Source organism: Salvelinus namaycush, chromosome 19, assembly GCF_016432855.1.
Source record: "Salvelinus namaycush isolate Seneca chromosome 19, SaNama_1.0, whole genome shotgun sequence".
Lineage (NCBI taxonomy): Eukaryota > Metazoa > Chordata > Actinopteri > Salmoniformes > Salmonidae > Salvelinus > Salvelinus namaycush.
The window spans coordinates 13,366,897-13,386,188 of record NC_052325.1 but is presented as its reverse complement, the minus strand read 5'-3'; the positions used below and the strand labels follow the sequence as shown (position 1 = coordinate 13,386,188).

The 19,292-nt window shown below is 46.8% G+C and overlaps 2 protein-coding genes across 5 annotated transcripts in view; one reads left to right on the top strand and one right to left on the bottom strand.

Moving 5' to 3' along the window:
* The first annotated feature begins 6,002 nt into the window (after window positions 1-6,002).
* LOC120064158 (lysophosphatidic acid phosphatase type 6-like) lies at window positions 6,003-12,441 on the top strand. The gene is made up of 11 exons (XM_039014533.1): window positions 6,003-6,164; window positions 6,653-6,892; window positions 7,062-7,190; window positions 7,861-7,991; window positions 8,928-9,007; window positions 9,083-9,170; window positions 9,302-9,434; window positions 9,579-9,679; window positions 9,891-9,983; window positions 10,190-10,355; window positions 11,376-12,441. Exons 2-11 carry the CDS (start codon window positions 6,668-6,670, stop codon window positions 11,508-11,510), a joined length of 1,281 nt encoding a protein of 426 aa, XP_038870461.1. The 5' UTR covers window positions 6,003-6,164; window positions 6,653-6,667; the 3' UTR covers window positions 11,511-12,441.
* Window positions 12,442-13,240: 799 nt separating this feature from the next.
* Window positions 13,241-19,292, bottom strand: part of LOC120064156 (B-cell CLL/lymphoma 9 protein-like) — a 34,322-nt gene continuing 28,270 nt past the window's right edge. For 3 of the 4 annotated variants that reach the window (XM_039014530.1, XM_039014532.1, XM_039014531.1), the window contains 3 exons: window positions 16,959-19,128; window positions 15,210-15,479; window positions 13,241-15,039 (listed from right to left, as the gene is read on the bottom strand). In XM_039014530.1, the coding sequence (XP_038870458.1) occupies window positions 13,985-15,039; window positions 15,210-15,479; window positions 16,959-19,128 (3,495 nt within the window). In that variant the 3' untranslated portion in view covers window positions 13,241-13,984. The remainder of the gene's footprint in view (window positions 15,040-15,209; window positions 15,480-16,958; window positions 19,129-19,292) is intronic. The other variant, XR_005478573.1, reaches the window with a different exon arrangement.

Sequence of the window (19,292 nt, the reverse complement as noted above, 5' to 3'; positions counted from 1 at the left end):
GCTGAGTGAATCTTGAGAGCTTCTGCATATTGGACTGAGCTTTAAGATTGTGACCGTTGGGAGAACTGATGTTTTTTGTTAGAGCAATAAGAGCCTGGCCAAGCTTGAAACGTGGACATGATAACTGTGATCAAATATTGATCTTGATGCGAAAGAGAAATACACCTTTTAAATCACAATTTGGGAAAAGCCTTGAAATAACAGATAATTGCACATTGTATGTTTTGATGTTTTATAGATCAGAGAATTACAGTAGATCTTTCTTTAAAGTCTAAGAATAGTGTACATTAAGCTTGCATATTCAGTGTGCCAAAAACTGTCTCACTGTATACCCAGCCGCTGATTATAATAACACAAACATGTACATGCTTGCAAATGGAAACACACACACACAGAGACGCGCACACGCCCACACACACACACACACACACACTGCTGTCAGAGGAGGAAAAAACCCTACATTCAGGGGTCTGACCAAAGAGTTTTGTCCCCTGATCCCTGCGATCCAGTGATGGAGGCTATCTGCAGCAGTTTGGAAAATTAAATTGGGACACAGATCTCTGCAATGCAATCCATTGTGCACTATATCAGCTTCAAATATAGCAGGAGCAACGTGTTTAATCCTGATTGCAGACACTGCATTCGGAAAGTATTCAGACCACTTACATTTTTTCCACATTTTGTTACGTTATAGCCTTATTCTAAAATGGATTCAATAATTTTTTCCCCTCATCAATCTATGCACAATACCCCATAATGACAAAGCAAAAACAGTTTTTTCAAAATGTTTGCAACCATTTTTTTAATGAAATATTACATTTCAGACCTTTTAGTATTCAGACCCTTTACTCAGTACTTTGTTGAAGCACCTTTGGATGCGATTACAGCTTCAAGTCTTCTTGGATATGATGCTAAAAGCGTGGCACACTTGTATTTGGGAAGCTTCTCCCATTCTTCTCTGCAGATCCTCTCAAGCTCTGTCAGGTTGGATGGGGAACATCGCTGCACAGCTATTTTCAGGACTCTTCAGAGATGTTCGATCGGGTTCAAGTCCGGGCTCTGGCTGGGCCACTCAAGGACATTTAGAGACCTGTCCCGAAACCACTCCTGCGTTATCTTGGCTTTGTGCTTAGGGTCGTTGTCCTGTTGGAAGGAGAACCTTCACCGCAGTCTGAGGTTCTGAGCGCTCTGGAGCAGGTTTTCTTCAAGGATCTGTCTGTACTTTGTTCCGTTCACCTATCCCTCGATCCTGACTGGTCTCCCAGTCGTCTCTGTCGCTGAAAAACATCCCCACAGCGTGATGCGGCCACCACCATGCTTCACCGTAGTGATGGTTCCAGGTTTCCTCCAGAAGTTACACTTCAGGCCAAAGAAAATCTCATGGTCTTAGAGTCCTTTAGGTGGCTTTTGGCAAACTCCAAGCGGGCTGTCATGTGCCTTTTGCTTTGGAGTGGCTTCCGTCTGGCCACTCTACCATATCGGCCTGATTGGTGGAGTGCTGCAGAGATGGTTGCCCTTCTGAAAGGTTCTCCCATATCCACAGAGGAACTCTGGAGCTCTGTCAGAGTGACCATCGGGTTCTTGGTCACCTCTCTGACCAAGGCCCTTCTTCCCCGATTCCTCAGTTTGGCCTGGCAGCAAGCTCTAGGAAGAGTCTTGGTGGTTCCAAACTTCTTCCATTTAAGAATGATGGAGGCCACTGTGTTCTTGGGGACCTTCAATGCTGCAGAAATGTTTTGGTACCCTTCCCCAGATCTGTGCCTCGACACAATCCTGTCTCGGAGCTCTACGGACAATTCCTTCGGCCTCATGGCTTGGTTTTTGCTCTGACATGCACTGTCAACTGTGGGACCTTATATAGACAGGTGTGTGCCTTTCCAAATCATGTCCAATCAATTGAATTTACCACAGGTGGACTCCAATCAAGTTGTAGAAACATCCCAAGGATGATCAATGGAAACAGGATGCACTTGAGCTAAATTTTGAGTCTCCTAGCAAAGGGTCTGAATACTTATGTAAATAAGGTATTTCTGTTTTTTATTATTTATAAATTTGCCAGAATTTCTAAAAACCTGTTTTCGCATTGTCATTATGGGGTATTGTATGTAGATTGACGAGGGAAAGAAAATATTTAATCAATTTTAGAATAAGGCTGTAACGTATCAAAATGTGGAAAAGGTCAAGAGGTCTGAATACTTTCCGAATGCACTGTATACAGTAACATAGCACAAGCATTATCTTTCAGTCAGAAATCAGAACAAGGGACAGCTGTGCAAAAAAGAAAAGTGTTTTCTCCATTCAACAGACTCCAATCATTACAGAGGGTTTTATGCGCTCAGGTACAGATAGTGAGGAACAATGCAAAAGTAATCAAGTGCCTATGAAAAGTTAATCTACAAAAGGACCAAAGTCACAGACTTTCAGCTCCATGTTAGATTTGAGAAAATGTCTTGATGTGAAAGAACAGTGTGTTCAAAAGCCATATATGAAAACAAATAATTTAGCTTGAATCAAAGCAAGGCACAAGCTTGAAAAGTTGATTGTCCTTCAGTATATCTGCATGTTTCAGGTTTTTTTAACCACGAGGTGGAGACATTTCCCCTTGAACCTTTAAAATACAGTGTAATTCCTTTATTACACCAAAATTACAGGTCCTGCCAAAATGGGAAAAAAACATCCACATAAAGTGTCTCAATAGGGTGTGGGGTCACCACGAGCCAGAACAGCTTCAATGCACCTTGGTATAGATTCTACTAGTGTCTGGAACTCTATTGGAGGGATGCGACACCATTCTTCCATGAGAAATTCCATCATTTGGTGTTTTGTTGATGGTGGTAGAAAACACTATCTCAGGCACTGCTCCAGAACCTCCCATAAGTGTTCAATTGGGTTGAGATCTGGTGACTGAGATAGCCATGGTATATGTTTTACATAATTTTCATGCTCATAAAACCATTTGTGCCTTCTGGATGGGGGCATTGTCAGGAGGCATAGCCATGGTAGCCAAAATAAATCCCTGCCCAGCATTTTTATACTTGACCATAAGGATGATGGGATGTTAATTGCTTAAACTCAGGAACAACACCTGTGTGGAAACACCTGCTTTCAATATGCTTTGTATCAATCATTTACTTGTGTTTCCATTATTTTGTCAGTTATCTATACTTTAATGTGACTGTGTGAAACAGTTGATTGATTGTCACATTGGTAGCTATCTATCTCTTGGCAGTACATGTATTTTCATATTTGTTTAAATGTGATTTATTTTTGTTTAAATGTGAGGCTAGTCAGAAAATAACATGTCTAGGCCTGGAGGCTACTAAAGAAGGCATAGCCACAACCTGTGAAGTTCTAAACTGATTTTGCACTAGGCTTTTGGGGTTTTGGAATATACAGCCCCCTTTATAATATCATGAATCATATTTTATTTTTCTATAGAGTAGAGGAAGCTATTTTGGAATGCCAACAGACTGGTTGCCGTTTCTCTGTGCACATTTCAATGTCATGTTGTCATTCTGTTCCTGTAAAGCCTGCAATAAAATAAAACTAATCTGTCAAATTAATTTGTCTGCCAGAAATGAATGTAACACAAACTTTCTCAGTAAAGTCGACCACAACCCAAACATTTGTCCTCGATATGGTTGCCCTCAAAAAAAAAATTTGACATTGAAACGCCACACTATGGCTAACTCTACACAAGACCTTCCCTCTACAGAAGCGCTCATCTGGTCATCCAAGGAATGATTTTATACTGTATGTCAGGTCCTTCCTCAATTAGGGTACTCTGGGAAACACTGATCAAAACTACGTTTCCTACCCTCTACCCTGTCTACTGTAGACCTGCATACACGCAATCGTACTAGTTTCAGATAGCCTTCATTCACACTCCTGATTGTCTACAATAAAATGAATAGGCTATCATTATCATCATTGGATATTCATTTTTTATCATATTGCCTGTCTGAACACGTAGTGATGACTATCGGCTTCATCATTAGCTAATATGAATACATCATAACATCCAATGTGTATATCTACTTTATTGCTGACACACTAAAGTACACAAGATGGGTCTAAAGTTCAAGTCGCAGACAAGGCACTGGGGCGTTGATGCAATTTCAATTCCAGTCAGTAGAAAGATTAAAAGATTTAGTTCACAAGTAAATCTTCACACATAAAACCATAGACCATAGGCCTATATTTATATTATGCATAAAACACAAAATAAAGGAAACATCAACATAAAGTGTCTCAATAGGGTGTGGGGCCACCACGAGCCAGAACAGCTTCAATGCACCTTGGCATGGATTCTACTAGTGTCTGAAACTCTATTGGAGGGATGTGACACCATTCTTCCGCAAGAAATTCCATAATTTGGTGTTTTGTTGATGGTGGTAGAAAACACTATCTCAGGCACTGCTCCCAAATCTCCCATAAGTGTTCAATTGGGTTGAGATCTGGTGACTGAGATGGCCATGGCATATGGTTTACATCGTTTTCATCCTGATCAAACCATTCAGTGACCACTCATGCCCTGTGGATGGGGCATTGTCATCCTAGGGCATAGCCATGTTAGATGACCCTAAGCATGATGGGATGTTCATTGCTTTTTTTTCCATTTATTTTTGTAACCTTTATTTCAAATCAAATCAAATTGTATTTGTCAGGTGCGCTGAATACAACATGTGTAGACCTTACAGTGAAATGTTTACTTACAAGACCTTAACAAACAGTGCAGATCAATAAAGAGTTAAGAAAATATTTACCAAATAAACAGAAAGTAAAAAATAATTAAAAGTAACACAATAAAATAACAATAACAAGGTTATATACAGGGGGTACCGGTATACATAGATAATAAATAGCGAGTAGCAGCAGTGTAAAAATCAAATGGAGATGGGGGGTGTCAATGTAAATAGTCCGGTGACCAGTTGATTAATTGTTCAGCAGTCTTATGGCTTGGGGGTAGAAGCTGTTAAGGAGCCTTTTGGTCCTAGACCCGGCGCTCCAGTACCGCTTGCCGTACGGTAGCAGAGAAAACAGTCTATAACTTGGGTGACTAGGTTCTTTGACAATTTTTAGGGCCTTCCTCTGACACCGCCTAGTATATAGGTCCTGGATTGCAGGAAGCTTGGCCCCAGTGATGTACTGGGCCATACGCACTACCCTCTGTAGCGCATTAAGGTCAGATGCCGAGCAGTTGCCATACCAGGTGGTGATGCAACCGGTCAGGATGGTCTCGATGGTGCAGCTGTAGAACATTTCATGGATCTGGGGACCAAATTGTTTCAGTCTCCTGAGGGGGAAAAGGTGTTGATGTGGCCTCTTCACGACTGTTTTGGTGTGTTTGGACCATGATAGTTCGTTGGTGATGTGGATACCAATGAACTTAAAACTCTCAACCTGCTCCACTACAGCCCAGTCGATGATAATGGGGGCATGTTCGGCCCGCCTTTTCCTGTAGTCCACGATCAGCTCCTTTGTCTTGCTCACGTTGAGCACCATACTGCCAGGTCTCTGACCTCCTCCCTATAGGCTGCCTCAACTGGCTCCCTGCAGGCAAATCAGTTAAGAACAAATTCTTATTTACAATAGCGGCCTACCCCAGCCAAACCCTAACCCAGACGATGATGGGCCAATTGTGCGCCACCCTATGGGACTCCCAATCACAGCCAGTTGTGAAACAGCCGGTAATCATACCAGGGTCTGTAGTGACGCCTCTAGCACTGAGATGCAGTGCCTTAGACCGCTGCGCCACTCGGAGCCCCTTAATTAACTCAACCACACTTGTGTGGAAGCACCGGCTTTCAATATACTTGTATGACTCATTTACTCAAGTGTTTCCCTTATTTTGGTAATTACCTGTATACTGTCTGTTTAGTTGTAATTTTATTTCCCACTTCATACATTATTGCGCTATATTTATATGCGCACCACCCTGTGCTTACGGTAATGAGGGGCATAGGAGGGAAATGACGCATGTGGGTAGCTTTTCCGTGAAGAGCAGTTTCATTTTGAAAGCATCGATCACACCAGAAATGACTACATATTCCAAAAAGCATTTTGTCCCTAGCCGGGTGCCGTGTTTTCAAAATACACTGAGTCAGTCGATGTCTTTTATTTGTTTTAAAACTAGTTAATAACTGTTCCAGTGGTAATTAAACGTAAGTAACTGTTACTGTACATTTGAGTTCAACATATTGTGCCGTTGAAGTAGCTAAAGAGCTAGCTAACCCGAAAATGAATCAATTTCTGGTTAGCTAGTTAACGTTACATATTTAGCTAACGTTACTTGAATGGCTTTGACATTAGTTGAGATATCGACTGTATCGCTAGCTAGCTAACCTCATCAGTCTGCAGCACATTTTCAATATTACCGACACAGCCAGCTTGTTTCAAACGCCTGCTTCATAACTTGCTACCATCGACACCAAAAGATCAAGTGCCAGGTTTACCCAGAATGTAGTTGTATACAGTACGTTACCTAGATAACGTTAGCTACTGAAAAATAAAGATTGGAATAACGTTTGCTAACGTTAGCTAAAATCTTATGCAGATCACTAAACAGCGTTAACGTTAGCTGCAAATGATAGCTTGCTAGCTAGCACACTGCCTATGTTCAATGTTGGTATTGTGTGGTCTGTCTCGGCAGTATAATAACGTAACCATGAGGACGAGGAACCTCTGGACCAAAGCAGGTGTTTTGGGCTCTGTGTCCATGGCGTTTGGATCCATGCTCTGGTCTCATAAGAAGAGAGAACCAACTCAGACGGATTTGGGTTCGGCCCCCGCATGCACGGAACCACCTTTTCCTTACGAGCTCAAACTCGTGCAAGTCCTGTTCCGCCACGGAGCCCGAACCCCGCTGAAGTCTATACCAGGCATCATGGAGGTGAGAGACCACCTGTGTCACACAAGAACATCTGACAGACCTGATGCTCTGTCTCTCAGGACTTGAAGTTGAGGGAAAGCCATTCATCTTAGCCTGATCTCCAAGACAAGGCATATGAAGGTATGTGCATCTGGAAGTCTAACCTTTTTCCTTGTCCTGTCTGTATCAGGCCCAGTGGGTGCCTAACCTCCTGGAACCCCCAGCACACACACAGATCAACTATGTGGTGACAGACCTGGAAGGAGGTCCACGGCCCTCCTCACCGGTGGAGGACAGCTACCGGGCCAACATACTGACCGTGAGTGTGCCTGTGTCTGTTAGTGAGCAGAGGAAGAGGTGCCTAGAGAGATAAGGAAAGGAGTAGGCAGCGCTTGGATAAGTACGGTTAATGGGTTTAAGTTGTCACGTAGGTGTGCTGGCATGGACTCCATACAGACATATGTCACTGTCACTTACTGGGTTACTCACAGCCAACTGTCAACCATTAGGATTTCCCTCTCCAGACCAGTAACATCACATACCACACTGGCACGACGTGTCAGGATCGAAATTCTAGTTGCCCATTAAATCTATTAGTGGTCTTTGAGGGTAGGGGTCATCATAAAGCAGGACTTTGCACCCTGAGAGACCTCCCTCTGAGGCTTACACCGGGGGCTGTATCTCAGCTAAAGGCCTGTTCAAGTGAAAGAACAATCTATGGTTCACTCTGATCCAGCTCTGACTGTTATGGTCTGGGCCTGGCACTGAGGGAACGAACAGATAACCAATGAGCATATACCGAGAGGTTTGTCCTTCACTCAGCGGGAGATTGCTGTGAGACTCTCCGGAGGATTGTGTCTGTCTCACGGTGCACCTGGCATACCACAGTACTACTCCCCATGTACACAATGGATAGACACTGGTGATGCCATTTTGGATTGACTGTCTTGGCAACCTTTGACTCCTGACCCTGTTCCTCTCCTCTGCAGGGGGGTACGTACCCAGGTCAGCTCACCACAGTGGGCATGCAGCAGCTGTATGAGTTGGGAAAGAGGCTGAGGAAGAGATACATCCAGGACACAGCCTTCCTCAACCCCACCTTCAGCCCTACAGAGGTTTAGTAAGTACCACAGCCTTCCTCAACCCCACCTTCAGCACTACAGAGGTCAAGTAAGTACCACAGCCTTCCTCAACCCCACCTTCAGCCCTACAGAGGTTTAGTAAGTACCACAGCCTTCCTCAACCCCACCTTCAGCCCTACAGAGGTTTAGTAAGTACCACAGCCGTCCTCAACCCCACCTTCAGCCCTACAGAGGTTTAGTAAGTACCACAGCCGTCCTCAACCCCACCTTCAGCCCTACAGAGGTTTAGTAAGTACCACAGCCGTCCTCAACCCCACCTTCAGCCCTACAGAGGTGTAGTAAGTACCACAGCCGTCCTCAACCCCACCTTCAGCCCTACAGAGGTGTAGTAAGTACCACAGCCTTCCTCAACCCCACCTTCAGCCCTACAGAGGTTTAGTAAGTACCACAGCCGTCCTCAACCCCACCTTCAGCCCTACAGAGGTTTAGTAAGTACCACAGCCGTCCTCAACCCCACCTTCAGCACTACAGAGGTCAAGTAAGTACAGACACATCATGTGATCATCACCAGTAGCCTGGTAGTCACATCTGGTTCTGTAACCAACTCCCTCTTTGTTTTGCTTGACAATGTTAAAGGGTATAGCAGAAATATCTGGGCCCCAGGTTGGGTAACATATAATGTACTGTTATTACTTTATGGATCTAAAAAGGAAAACACTGTATACAAGGATGTGAACTCGAGCTTTACATTTACTAAAGTAATTAGCTATGGCATAATTACATTGCTCATACACTGCATGACTATAGGCGCTCGGTCCATAAAGGGGACATGAGTAGTTAACAGAACAATAACATACCGTACAGGTTAATAACTGATTATGGTAATGTTCACTCCTACTACAACACGATTGTAAGATCTGTGACAGAGTACATGTAGCCTACAAGACATTGATATATTCCTCTCTCTCTCCCAGTGTGCGTTCCACTAACATTGTGAGAACCATAGAGTCTGCCAAGTGCCTGGTGGCAGGGCTGTTCTATCAAAGCCAGAGAGGTAGGTGTCAGTTTGTGTTTGTGTGTCATAGGAAATACTGGTCTATCTCCTAATGTTGCTCCCCCTCTCCTGAAGACATGGTTCCCATTCTGACAACTGAGGCAGAGTCAGAGATCCTGTACCCTAACTACCATGGATGCAGACTGCTCAAACTCCTCAGCGGGTGAGTGACTGTCTGGGTCCCTTTTCTTGTTGATTTTTGTGATTGGCTGGATCCCTCACTCGTTGGTATTTGTGATTGGATGTTTCTCTCGTGTTGGTTTTTGTGATTGGCTGTGTCTGTGTGTGCTGTAGTCATCGCTGGGCGGAATCATCCACTCTGCCAGACATTGCTACGGACCTGAGCAGCATCAAGAGTGCTCTGGGCATCGCTGCCCAACAACGGGTTGACTTCATCCTCATCAGGGACGACATGGTGGCAAGAGAGGTGACACAAAACAACAAAAATACAATACCATGACAAAAAAATATCCTTTTGTTACCAAAGTTGATTATGTGGTCAAAAGATATGAGTGATATTATCACTGCGTTGCATTGACATTTTAACGTTACAATATGTGTGTTCTAACAGACCCACGGCCTACCCTGCCCACCAGTCCTTGACTCCTGGAGAAACACAGTGGAGCGGAGAGCTGTGGAGATGATCTACCACATCTACGAACCCAGCAAGAGGTCAAAGGGCAGAGGGATATAAATACAGATCAGCATGTGTAGAGGGTCGGGGAGTAGAACACACAGAAAATACAGTTCCCTGTTCCATGAGCATATGCTTCCTTATTCCACATTATGAAATCACAGTCCACTGTGCATTAGAGGTGTTTTAAAAAATCACCCAAGACAGTTGTTTTCTTAATCTTCTCTGGTGTTGGTTTGTTGCGACTAGGGAGAACCTGCAGCTGTGTGTGGGTCCCCTCCTGCATATCCTAATGGGCAACATAGAAGATAAACTACAGGACACAACCTCAGAGCCCAACAGGTGAACTACTGTAACATTTACCTGTCCATTTGAACACAGAGGCAGTAGCAGAGATTTGTAGAGCTGCAGTTCTCAACCCAACCACTTGATGGTAGCAAATGTCCTTTTCCGAATGGCACATCCTTAAAACGTTTTGTTCCCCACCCCTACTCGTTGCTAAACATCAGAAATCTGAGGGCATTTATGCAGATGTTTCTCTCTCTCAGGAAGCTCTTCCTTTACTCTGCCCACGACACCACTCTGATACCCTGTCTCATGGCTCTGGGGATTTTTGACATGCGATGGCCACCGTACGCTTCAGACATCACCCTGGAGCTGCACCAGCATCGGCAGACCAAAGAGGCCTTCGTCAAAGTGTCCTACATTGGCCAGGTAGGCTAGGGAGGATGCAGGGCTCACAGAAGTGTGCACATAATATTGAAACTATTTCCAGACTCTGTTTCTCTCCGAGAGTCAGTGATCTGTATAGCTAGGTTTCCATCCAATGGTGAAGGTGCATAAAGTTGGAGGAATTCAGATATGACATCATTGTTTTTAGCACTACCCACAGAGTTCTTAAACTACGGCGCGCAACATGGTTCAATGTGCCAGTAAATCAGCACCATTTTTTTTCTTCAAAATGCAGTATTGGAGCTAGAATTGGGATCATGTATACTGTGCTAATGCCAATATAAAAAAGGAGTAATGGAGAACATTGTACAATACGGTGAACTGAGCAAATGAGACATTTGTGGTAAGTACATGGGGGGCTGCCATCTTTATGCACCTTCGCTATTGGTGACAGATTTTCATGTGAATATTCTAAAATCTGCATAAAGATAATGTTTCCACCAAACTGACTTGTTGCGGATAAAAAATAATCAGTGCATGTACAATGTACTTTTTCGCTAAAGTTGTGTGTTTCCATTTCATTTTCAAATCTACTGATAGTTTTGTCACAACTGTTGCGTTAAATAGCAAAAGTGCCTACTCTCCTCTTGGCACATGCGGCAGGCTAGTCTACATGATGAGATTATTGTGGATACTATTTATTTGTCAAACGGCAGTGGTGCATCGATCATCATGTCACCAAAATAAGATCCTCGATATTTATTAGAAAGGAGCATCAAGCTCATCACCTTGCACTTTCACCACCCTGTGAAGTTCATCAACTTATTTCATCTGTAGCCTAATAAACTGCATGGTTTACGGAGTCAGTTTTCACCACCGTTTCTCGCATAATACATTTTACCAATACAAAAAGGTCCCACCATGTCAAACGAACAAATGATCTGCATTTATAAAATCACAGCTGTCATGATTTTTTTTTAATGGTATGACTTTACTCGCATAACTGTGGATGGAAATGTGGTTAGTGTCTTTCTTACACTTTATTTTGATCTGTCTCTGTAGGACCAGTTGGTTCCAGGCTGTAGTGGAGTCTACTGCCCCCTGCAGGAGTTCAAGCAGGCCCTCTCCAACTACTCACTGACCTTTGAGCTCTACGAGTCACTTTGCAACCGCACAAAGGGCGTGGCTAACCCCTGAGGCTTCTGCGACCCCCAGCTCTACCCCATGCACTCACTGTTACCAGCCACCATGTTTACATCCCACCAGAGACCTCCACTCTCCAGCCCTTGCCTAGCATTTGCCTATCATTAGCCAGTGTATTACAACAGAGGTTTTCAAAGTGTGAGTACACGGTTGTCTTAATGCTCATTAGAGGCCCACTGTCTCAGACTTTGAAAACAGCTGTATTACAGTATGTTAGGATACCTCACTGTCTAAACGCACAAATATAGCTTCACTGTCAGTGTATAGCTGGCTTTGAAACCACATCCAGCTCATATCAGGGCAATGGGCATCCTGTGTGTTACTGCTCATACTGGTTAAGATGACAGTTTTACTTAGAGGTCTTAATTATTGAAATGATCTGGTGATAATATAATCTGCCTAAAAAATAAGTATGTGTTACCAATTTATATTCATATGTTTACATTCTGTGACTACTATGCACACAGCAATGTGTATTTACTGTGTACATGATTACTTTATGCACAGCACTATAAATTATAGTGCACCGGATTCTAGATATTTACTATCTGAAAATATGTTCTGGCTTTGTTGCTTTTAGAGTGAACTAAATTTCTTCATATCGAACTAATCATTTCCTCAGGAGAAAACCAAGCACGTAGTGTTCATAAACCAAGGGAACCAAATGTGTGTGTGCACGTTTACCCACTCCAAATCATTCATTTTAGAACCTGCTAAAAATCTGTTGTGAGTGAAACAGTAGGTGCCTTTTAGGAATTTGTTGATTGTATAAATTAAATGCATGGACCTATGAGCAAATATACACACCCACACTGGAGTGATTTAATTTGCTTGTTAGTTGTATGCCAAATCATGGAGAGTTGCCCTGAAATTCTTTGACTTTGCTTTGGAGTGGTGGAGAGAAATAAAAGAGAGTTGGTCAAGGCTTTGTCTCTCACTACTGTGCAGCATAGCAATGCAAATTGTGGTCCAATCTCAACGTCAGTGGGCCTCGTAAGGATACCTGAACCTCACCTTTCAGTCATGTTGTATTAGAATTCAGGGGTATTCAACTCTTACCCTACGAGGTCTGGAGCCTGCTTGTTTTCTGTTCTACCCAATTAATTGCGCCTACCTTTTGTCCCGGGTCTAAATAAGTCCCTGATTAGATTGGAACAATGGCACTGTCTGATACATTGCAGTTTTGATCCACTCAAACACGGCCAATATCTTTTGTCTTCCATTGCCACAGCCTTGGGAGACTTCTCTGTACCAAAGACAATGGAGGTACACATGACAAGCTTACACAGACGGGTGAGGAAGTCAAATCTATGATAAGTAGGGATCTTAGTTTTTCCTGACCATGTGACTTGAGCAGGAAAAGTAATGTTATGGTCTGGAAAAACTCTGGCCCTAGATGATGTTGGTGGTCAGATTTCTGTCTGGCTTTCTTGATACCCTGTTCCACTAATGTCTGAGACCACCATGCATACAGCCCCTGACTAGCTCACTGACAGGCCTGTTCCACTAATATCTGAGACTATAAAGTACATGACGAGCTCACTAGTTCTACAGTCTGATCCCACTGAGTTCATTTTCTATGAGATTAATGCTGTGGGAATGATATCCCAGAGTCAATAGAAGAACAAACAGGAATAAGAAACAGAGCACACAGAACAGTACTACCGCTATTCACACTGACTGGCTGGTAGAAATGTTCAAATGTGAGAAAGAAGACACTTAAGTTGATCCATGTTTGTGCTTTTTTAATAATACTAGTATCTTTGAGGTCATAGTTTGGTTTGTTATACACTGGAGTTACAAAGGAAATTAAAATAGCCCACCAATGGAAAAAAGTACTGTTCTTTAGTAGGGCGTCCCTCCCCCAATGAAAGGTGGATAAGAGAGCTTAGAGGTCATTGATAGAATCCCTATACATACTTACAACAAAAACACACACAGTCATACTGGACAGAAATAGTCAAAACGATGGAGCCAGAGAGAAGATGGAGTTCCATTGAAATCTTCTCAAAGTACGATTTTATTCCACAAAGTCTTTTTATGTTTGTTATCCATTACCGGACAAATCCATTGTTGATTTTTACAGTGTACAGTCCTCCAAGGTGGTTCACTCCATTCCTCTCCGATGCTCAACTCACCCTTATAATCAGAGATTTAAAAGGAAAAAAAACACACTTGAACAGGTGAAATGGACATTGAAGCACAGCAATCCCATACATTCAGACATTTCTGAAGAGACTAAATGAAATGCTTGTGGTAAAAGACAAGTACTGGGCTATGTAGCTCCCACAAGCCAATAACTACCCACTCCTCTGCACTACATGTTTCAATCCAGAGAACCCACCTCTGTCTTTCATTCCTTACTTCCTGCGTTTTAATCCATCTCTTATCTGCTGTGAGACTTATTCCATCCTCATACTGTATATCGGCTCAGAACATTCAAGGTCCAAGATTCTATGAGTTGTGTGTTAGAACATTCCGGGCCCTGGGCTGAACCCCATGTCCATGTCCCTGCCACGCTGCCTCATATGCCCTCCCATCATCATCGTCTGCTGGGGGGGGGCACCCATGCCTTGTAGTGACATCATCATATTGGGCGACCCCCCAGGCCCAGGGTGGTTGTAGAGCACCCCCCTCTCCTTCCCCTGCATCATGCCCCCCGGACCCCCCGGTGACATCATCCGGTGCTGGGGTCCCATCATTCCCTGACCCATGAACCCCGGGGGCCCATGCGGCCGCATATGATTGTGGGAAGGGTTTCCCATGTGCATGTCCTGGGGGGCCATACCACCTCCCGGCCCCCCAGGCATCCCCCCCATCCCTTGCATGGACATGCCCATTCTGGGCGGGCCCTCCCCCATCATACCCTGCATCATCCCCTGCATGTGTGGAGGTTTCCCCCCTGGGCCGGGCCCATCTCCTCCTCCCCTGGGGTAGTAGGACAGAGTCTGGCTGGGCTTCTCTGATGGGATGATCCTGGACAGGTCAAACTCTGGCATACCGGATGCTCCTGTTCGCATCACTTCATGCAGATCTGCATCACTGAACTCTCCCTGCATGTTGAACTGCGGTCCTCCAGGGTTGTTGGGCCTACCCCCGTCGCCTCCCCCTCCATGGGACATATTCCCCACCCGGCCCCCCATAGGACCTCCCTCTCCCTGGAAGCCCATGGGATGTCCTGGGAAGCCCTGGGGCCCGGGGCCGTTGTGGGGGGAGAAGGGACCCTGCTGGGAGGGGGATTGGGGCAGGGGGTAGCCCTGCACTCGGTGGGGGTAGCCCATGCGCCCCTGGGGCATCATCTGGGGGTTGCCCATGCCTTGGTCCTGAGGGTTGGGGGGCATCATCATGCCATGGGGCATCATGCCCGGGCCAATGTTGGGGGAGGGCATCTGCTGGGGCATGCCGTGGGAGAGAGGCTGGGAGCCCATGGGGGTCATACCCAGGGGACTGAGGGCAGGCATGGAGCCAGAGGAGCCGGGGCCCATCATACGAGGAGGACCTTGGTGCTGGTTCATTCCCATACCTACAGAGGGCCACAGAGAGACAGAGGGATGTTAGTGCACCATACAACACAGATAGCATGTTATCATTTCAAACCTACATCAAGTGGAGTCACACCTCTATGAAAAAGGGTTCAAAATATATCTCAAAAGAGGCTTAACATGACTTCTAGGCATGTCTCCATCCACTCACCATTGTTGTTCATGGGGGCTAGATTTGGGGAGCGCGCGGGGGGCGAGTCGTCGTCTGAGCTCGCCACCGTCTTGATGGCGTCGTGGTAGAGGGGGGTGGAGCTTGGCATGGCGAACTTAGACATGCGTGACATCATGATGGAGAGGGGGTTCTGGGATAGCGTGGGTTCGGGGGGGAGGGAATAGGGGCTGCCGGTCGGGGCGCCACCTGGACCCCCCTGGAGGGGCATGGGGCCAGACTGGTCTCCTGACGAGGGGGGGGCGTTACCACCTGGTGAGAGGAGAGAGAGAGATGAAATATAAGAACTATTTATCTTAGGTAGCAAAACATATCCTGGTTTGAAATAGATATATAAGGGACATTGTGGCAAACACATTTTAGATACAGACATACAATACATGTGTATCACAACCGGCCGTGATTAGGAGTCCCATAGGGCGGCGCACAATTGGCCCAGCGTCGCCCGGGTTTGGCCGGTGTCATTGTAAATAAGAATTTGTTCTTAACTGACTTGTCTAGTTAAATAAAGGTTAAATTAAACTTTAAAATGTTTTAATTGTAAATAATGACGTGAATTAATTTAGATAGTGCAGTTACATGGCCCCAAGGGGGTGTGATTTCCCTGAAAAGTGAGAGTGTTTCTGCTTTGGGAAAATGTGTTTAGATGGATGAGAATGATGCCTTCAATTGATTTATAAATTACATGATTTAAAGATGACTGATTGAGACAAATGCTAGCCTGCCTGATACACAACACAGAGGTCTGTTTAGACTGCTTGGACAACAGACATTACAAAACAGCCCTCTATTAAAAACATGAGGTCATCTTCACCCAATAGAAAGGTAGTAAGTATTAAAATCTCTTTGAAAATGAATATTATCTCTGTCTTGAAATTGAAATACACATTTTTTATGTTGTTTATCACAGCAGTTGAAAGAAAGAGGGGGAGAGAGAGATGAGACAGCCTATAGGGAGGAGGTCAGAGACCTCAGCAAGACAAAGGAGCTGATCGTGGACTACCGGAAAAGGAGGGTCGAGCACTCGCCCATTCACATCGACGGGGCTGTAGTAAAAAGTTCTACAGCTGCACCACTGAGAGCATCTTGACTGGCTGGATCACAGCTTCATATGGCAACTGCTTTGCATCCAACTGCAAGGCACTACACAGGGTAGTGCGTACGGCCCAGTACATCACTGGGGCTGGGCGCTCTGCTATACAGGACCTCTATACCAGGCGGTGTCAGAGGAAGGCCCTAAAAATTGTCAAAGACTCCAGTCACCCAAGAATGCTAAATAGTTAGTTAAAAAGTTAACCAAATAGCTACCCGGACTATCTGCATTTACCATTTTGGTACCAACTGACTCATCACATACGTTGCTGTTACATATGTTGCTGTTACCATTTATTATCTATCCTGTTGCCTAGTCACTTTATTCCTACCTATATGTACATATTCACCTCTTACCCCTGCACATCAACTCAGTACAGGTACCCCATGTATATAACCAAGTTTTCGTTACTGAATGTGTATTTATTATTATTATTGTGTTTGACTTTTCTATTATTTCTCTCTGCATTGTTGGGAAGGGCTCGTAAGTAAGCATTTCACTGTTAGTCCACACCTGTTGTTTACGAAGTATGTGACAAATCAAATTTGATTAGCGAGAGAGCGAGCAAGAGCGAGAGAGAAAAGAGAGCGGTGGAGGGAGAAAGAACAAACAAGAATAAAGCCATAGAAGTACTGTACCTTGCGCCATGTTACCCATCATGTTAGGTGAGGTCATACTGAGGGGGGTTTTTCCCCCCTGCTGCTGGGGGAGTACTGGGCTGGGCATGGGGGGTTTGGGGGAGGATGCCCACCCTGGAGAAGGGTTGGGGAGGGACGGGGACCTCATATGTACTGGGGAGGCACCAGCAGACCCCATCATAGAGTGAGGGGACTTCATTGGGGCCGAGTTGGCAGTGTTAGGGGGGCCGTTGGGTCCCGGAGGGCCGGAGAGCATACCAGCCAGCTGGGAGGGGGTTTGGGGGGACTTGAGGTTCCCAGAGGGAGAGCCCATCATGGGGGATTGCACCTGCCTCAAAGGAGGGGACTTGAGGGGATTGAGACTGGGCGAGCTGGCCCCTCCTGACTGGATGTTCAGCTCTGCAGGCTTACGTCCCCTCTGGCCCTGGGGTGTTCCGGCGGCGGGGGGAAGGTGGTTGAGGCGGCCGTTGCCCCCCGTAGGCGTGGTCCTGTGCTCCGGGCCACGGTAGGGCTGCTCTCCATGAGGCCCCCTCATACTTCCAGGACCCCCAGGGAAGGGCCGTCCGGGCCCCATGGGGAAGTCCCCTGGCTGGGGATGGTCAGGGAAGTGGGACCCCTGCATCTGCCTCCCCTGGGGCCCTATGTTGTCCATTGGAGGCCCTCTCATTCTCATTATCTCATCTGGGCTCATATTCATTGGCCCATCTCGTAGTTGGGGGTTCCCATGGGGGCCCATGCCAAACTCAGGGCCCATGTCCCGGCCCCCCATCACAGCCAGTCTGGAGGAGGGGCTCATGGGGCCCTCGCCAGGCATCCTGGGAAACATCATCCCGCCCCCGTTGCCCGGCTCCATGCCGCCTCTTTGGTGTCCCATCATCCTCTGCATCTCCATCATCATCTGTGGAGGAAGGCCCGGTCCCTTGTCGCCCCCCATGCCCTGGTGAAACATGGCCTCCTGGACTGACTGGGGGTTGGGGAAGCGCTCTCCCCGCAACCCTGGACCTCCGAACATCCCCCCTGGCCCTCCTGGAAACCCTCGGCCATCCCCCATCCCCATTCTGGGGGGCATGTCTTCAGGCCAGCCCATCCCGGGCCTGGGGGGTCCCTCCATATCAGGGTTCATCATGCCCTGGGGGAACCCTGGCATTCTCTGCATGTGAGGCGGCATCCCTCTGGGGCCCATGGCAATGCGCTCCTGGTAGTGCTCTGATGGCCCTCCCGGCCCCCCTGGACCCCACACCTCTCCGGGGCCCACCTGGTAGGGCGGTGGGGGTCCTCTCATCATGCCGCGCGGCCCGTGGGGGTGCATCATCATGTCGGGAGGAAGTGGGCGGTGATGCATTTCCTGTTTCCTCTTCTTCTCCTCGTAGAACTCCTGCTGCAGCTTCAGCCAGGCCACCTGCTCCGGGGTCATGTGATCTCCGTCTCCACACCCCCCAGGACCTATCATGTGACCCAGCTCGTCTGGGAAGGGGGGCATGTCTCTGGGGTGTCCATGCGGGGGGCCGAATGGGGGTCCCTGGGGTCGGGGCCCTCCTGGCCCCACTGGTGGGCCTAGGCTCTGGGACTGGGCCATCATGGCCTGGAGAGGACCCTGCTCCGGCCTCCTGGGTCCCACATCAGGCATGCCGTCGTGGGGCTGTGGGGGTCCCCCATGGGGGCCGGGTGGCGGTGGGGCGTCACGGTCGTCGGGGAAGAGCATGCGCTGGATGTCTCGGAGGGTCTGGAGGGAGCGCTGGCGGTGCTGCAGCTGTTCCTGGGACAGGCCCTCTGTGTTGGCCTCCATGTTGAGAAGCTCCTGGGCCAGTTGCTGCTGCTGCTGCTGCTGGGGTGTCAGACCAGGCTGACCCATCCCCATGGACCCCGGCCCTCCTCCTTCCCCAGGCTGAGGGGGGTTCACAGGGGGCATGCCCTGTTCGGACTGAGGCTGGCACCCAGGGGTCTGGTCACCTGGACCCATGGTATTACCAGGGATGTTCTTGGGGTCCATGCCTGCTGAGGAGGCCCCATCCTGGGTGAGTGAACCAGGCTTAATCCCCTGGGGAGGGGGCTGGGGTGGAGCTTGATCAGTCATGCCAGGTTTAGACACTGTCTGGTGGTTCTGGTCTGAGGGGTGAGATGACTGCTGAGAGGGCTTGGAGTCACCTCGGAGGGGTCCTGTCTGATTGTTCTAAAATTAAGAAAGGAAAAAAGAGAGAGGGAATTAAAAACAAGGAGGCTTGAGTAAGTGAGGGTTTGTAAGTCTTTATCAAAGCTGACTGTATGCCAAGTGACCTGCGGTCATCACCTTTGTCACTGTGTATTGTGTGTATGTGTGTGTGTTTAACTATACTG

Bases quoted from the DNA above. Each gene is read 5' to 3' on its own strand.
- LOC120064158 (XM_039014533.1), top strand. From the start codon at position 6,668: ATGAGGACGAGGAACCTCTGGACCAAAGCAGGTGTTTTGGGCTCTGTG. The intron at 7,992-8,927 runs GTAAGTACCACA...TCTCTCTCCCAG, and splicing joins TTCAGCCCTACAGAGGTTTA to TGTGCGTTCCACTAACATTG. The intron at 9,984-10,189 runs GTGAACTACTGT...TCTCTCTCTCAG, and splicing joins ACAACCTCAGAGCCCAACAG to GAAGCTCTTCCTTTACTCTG.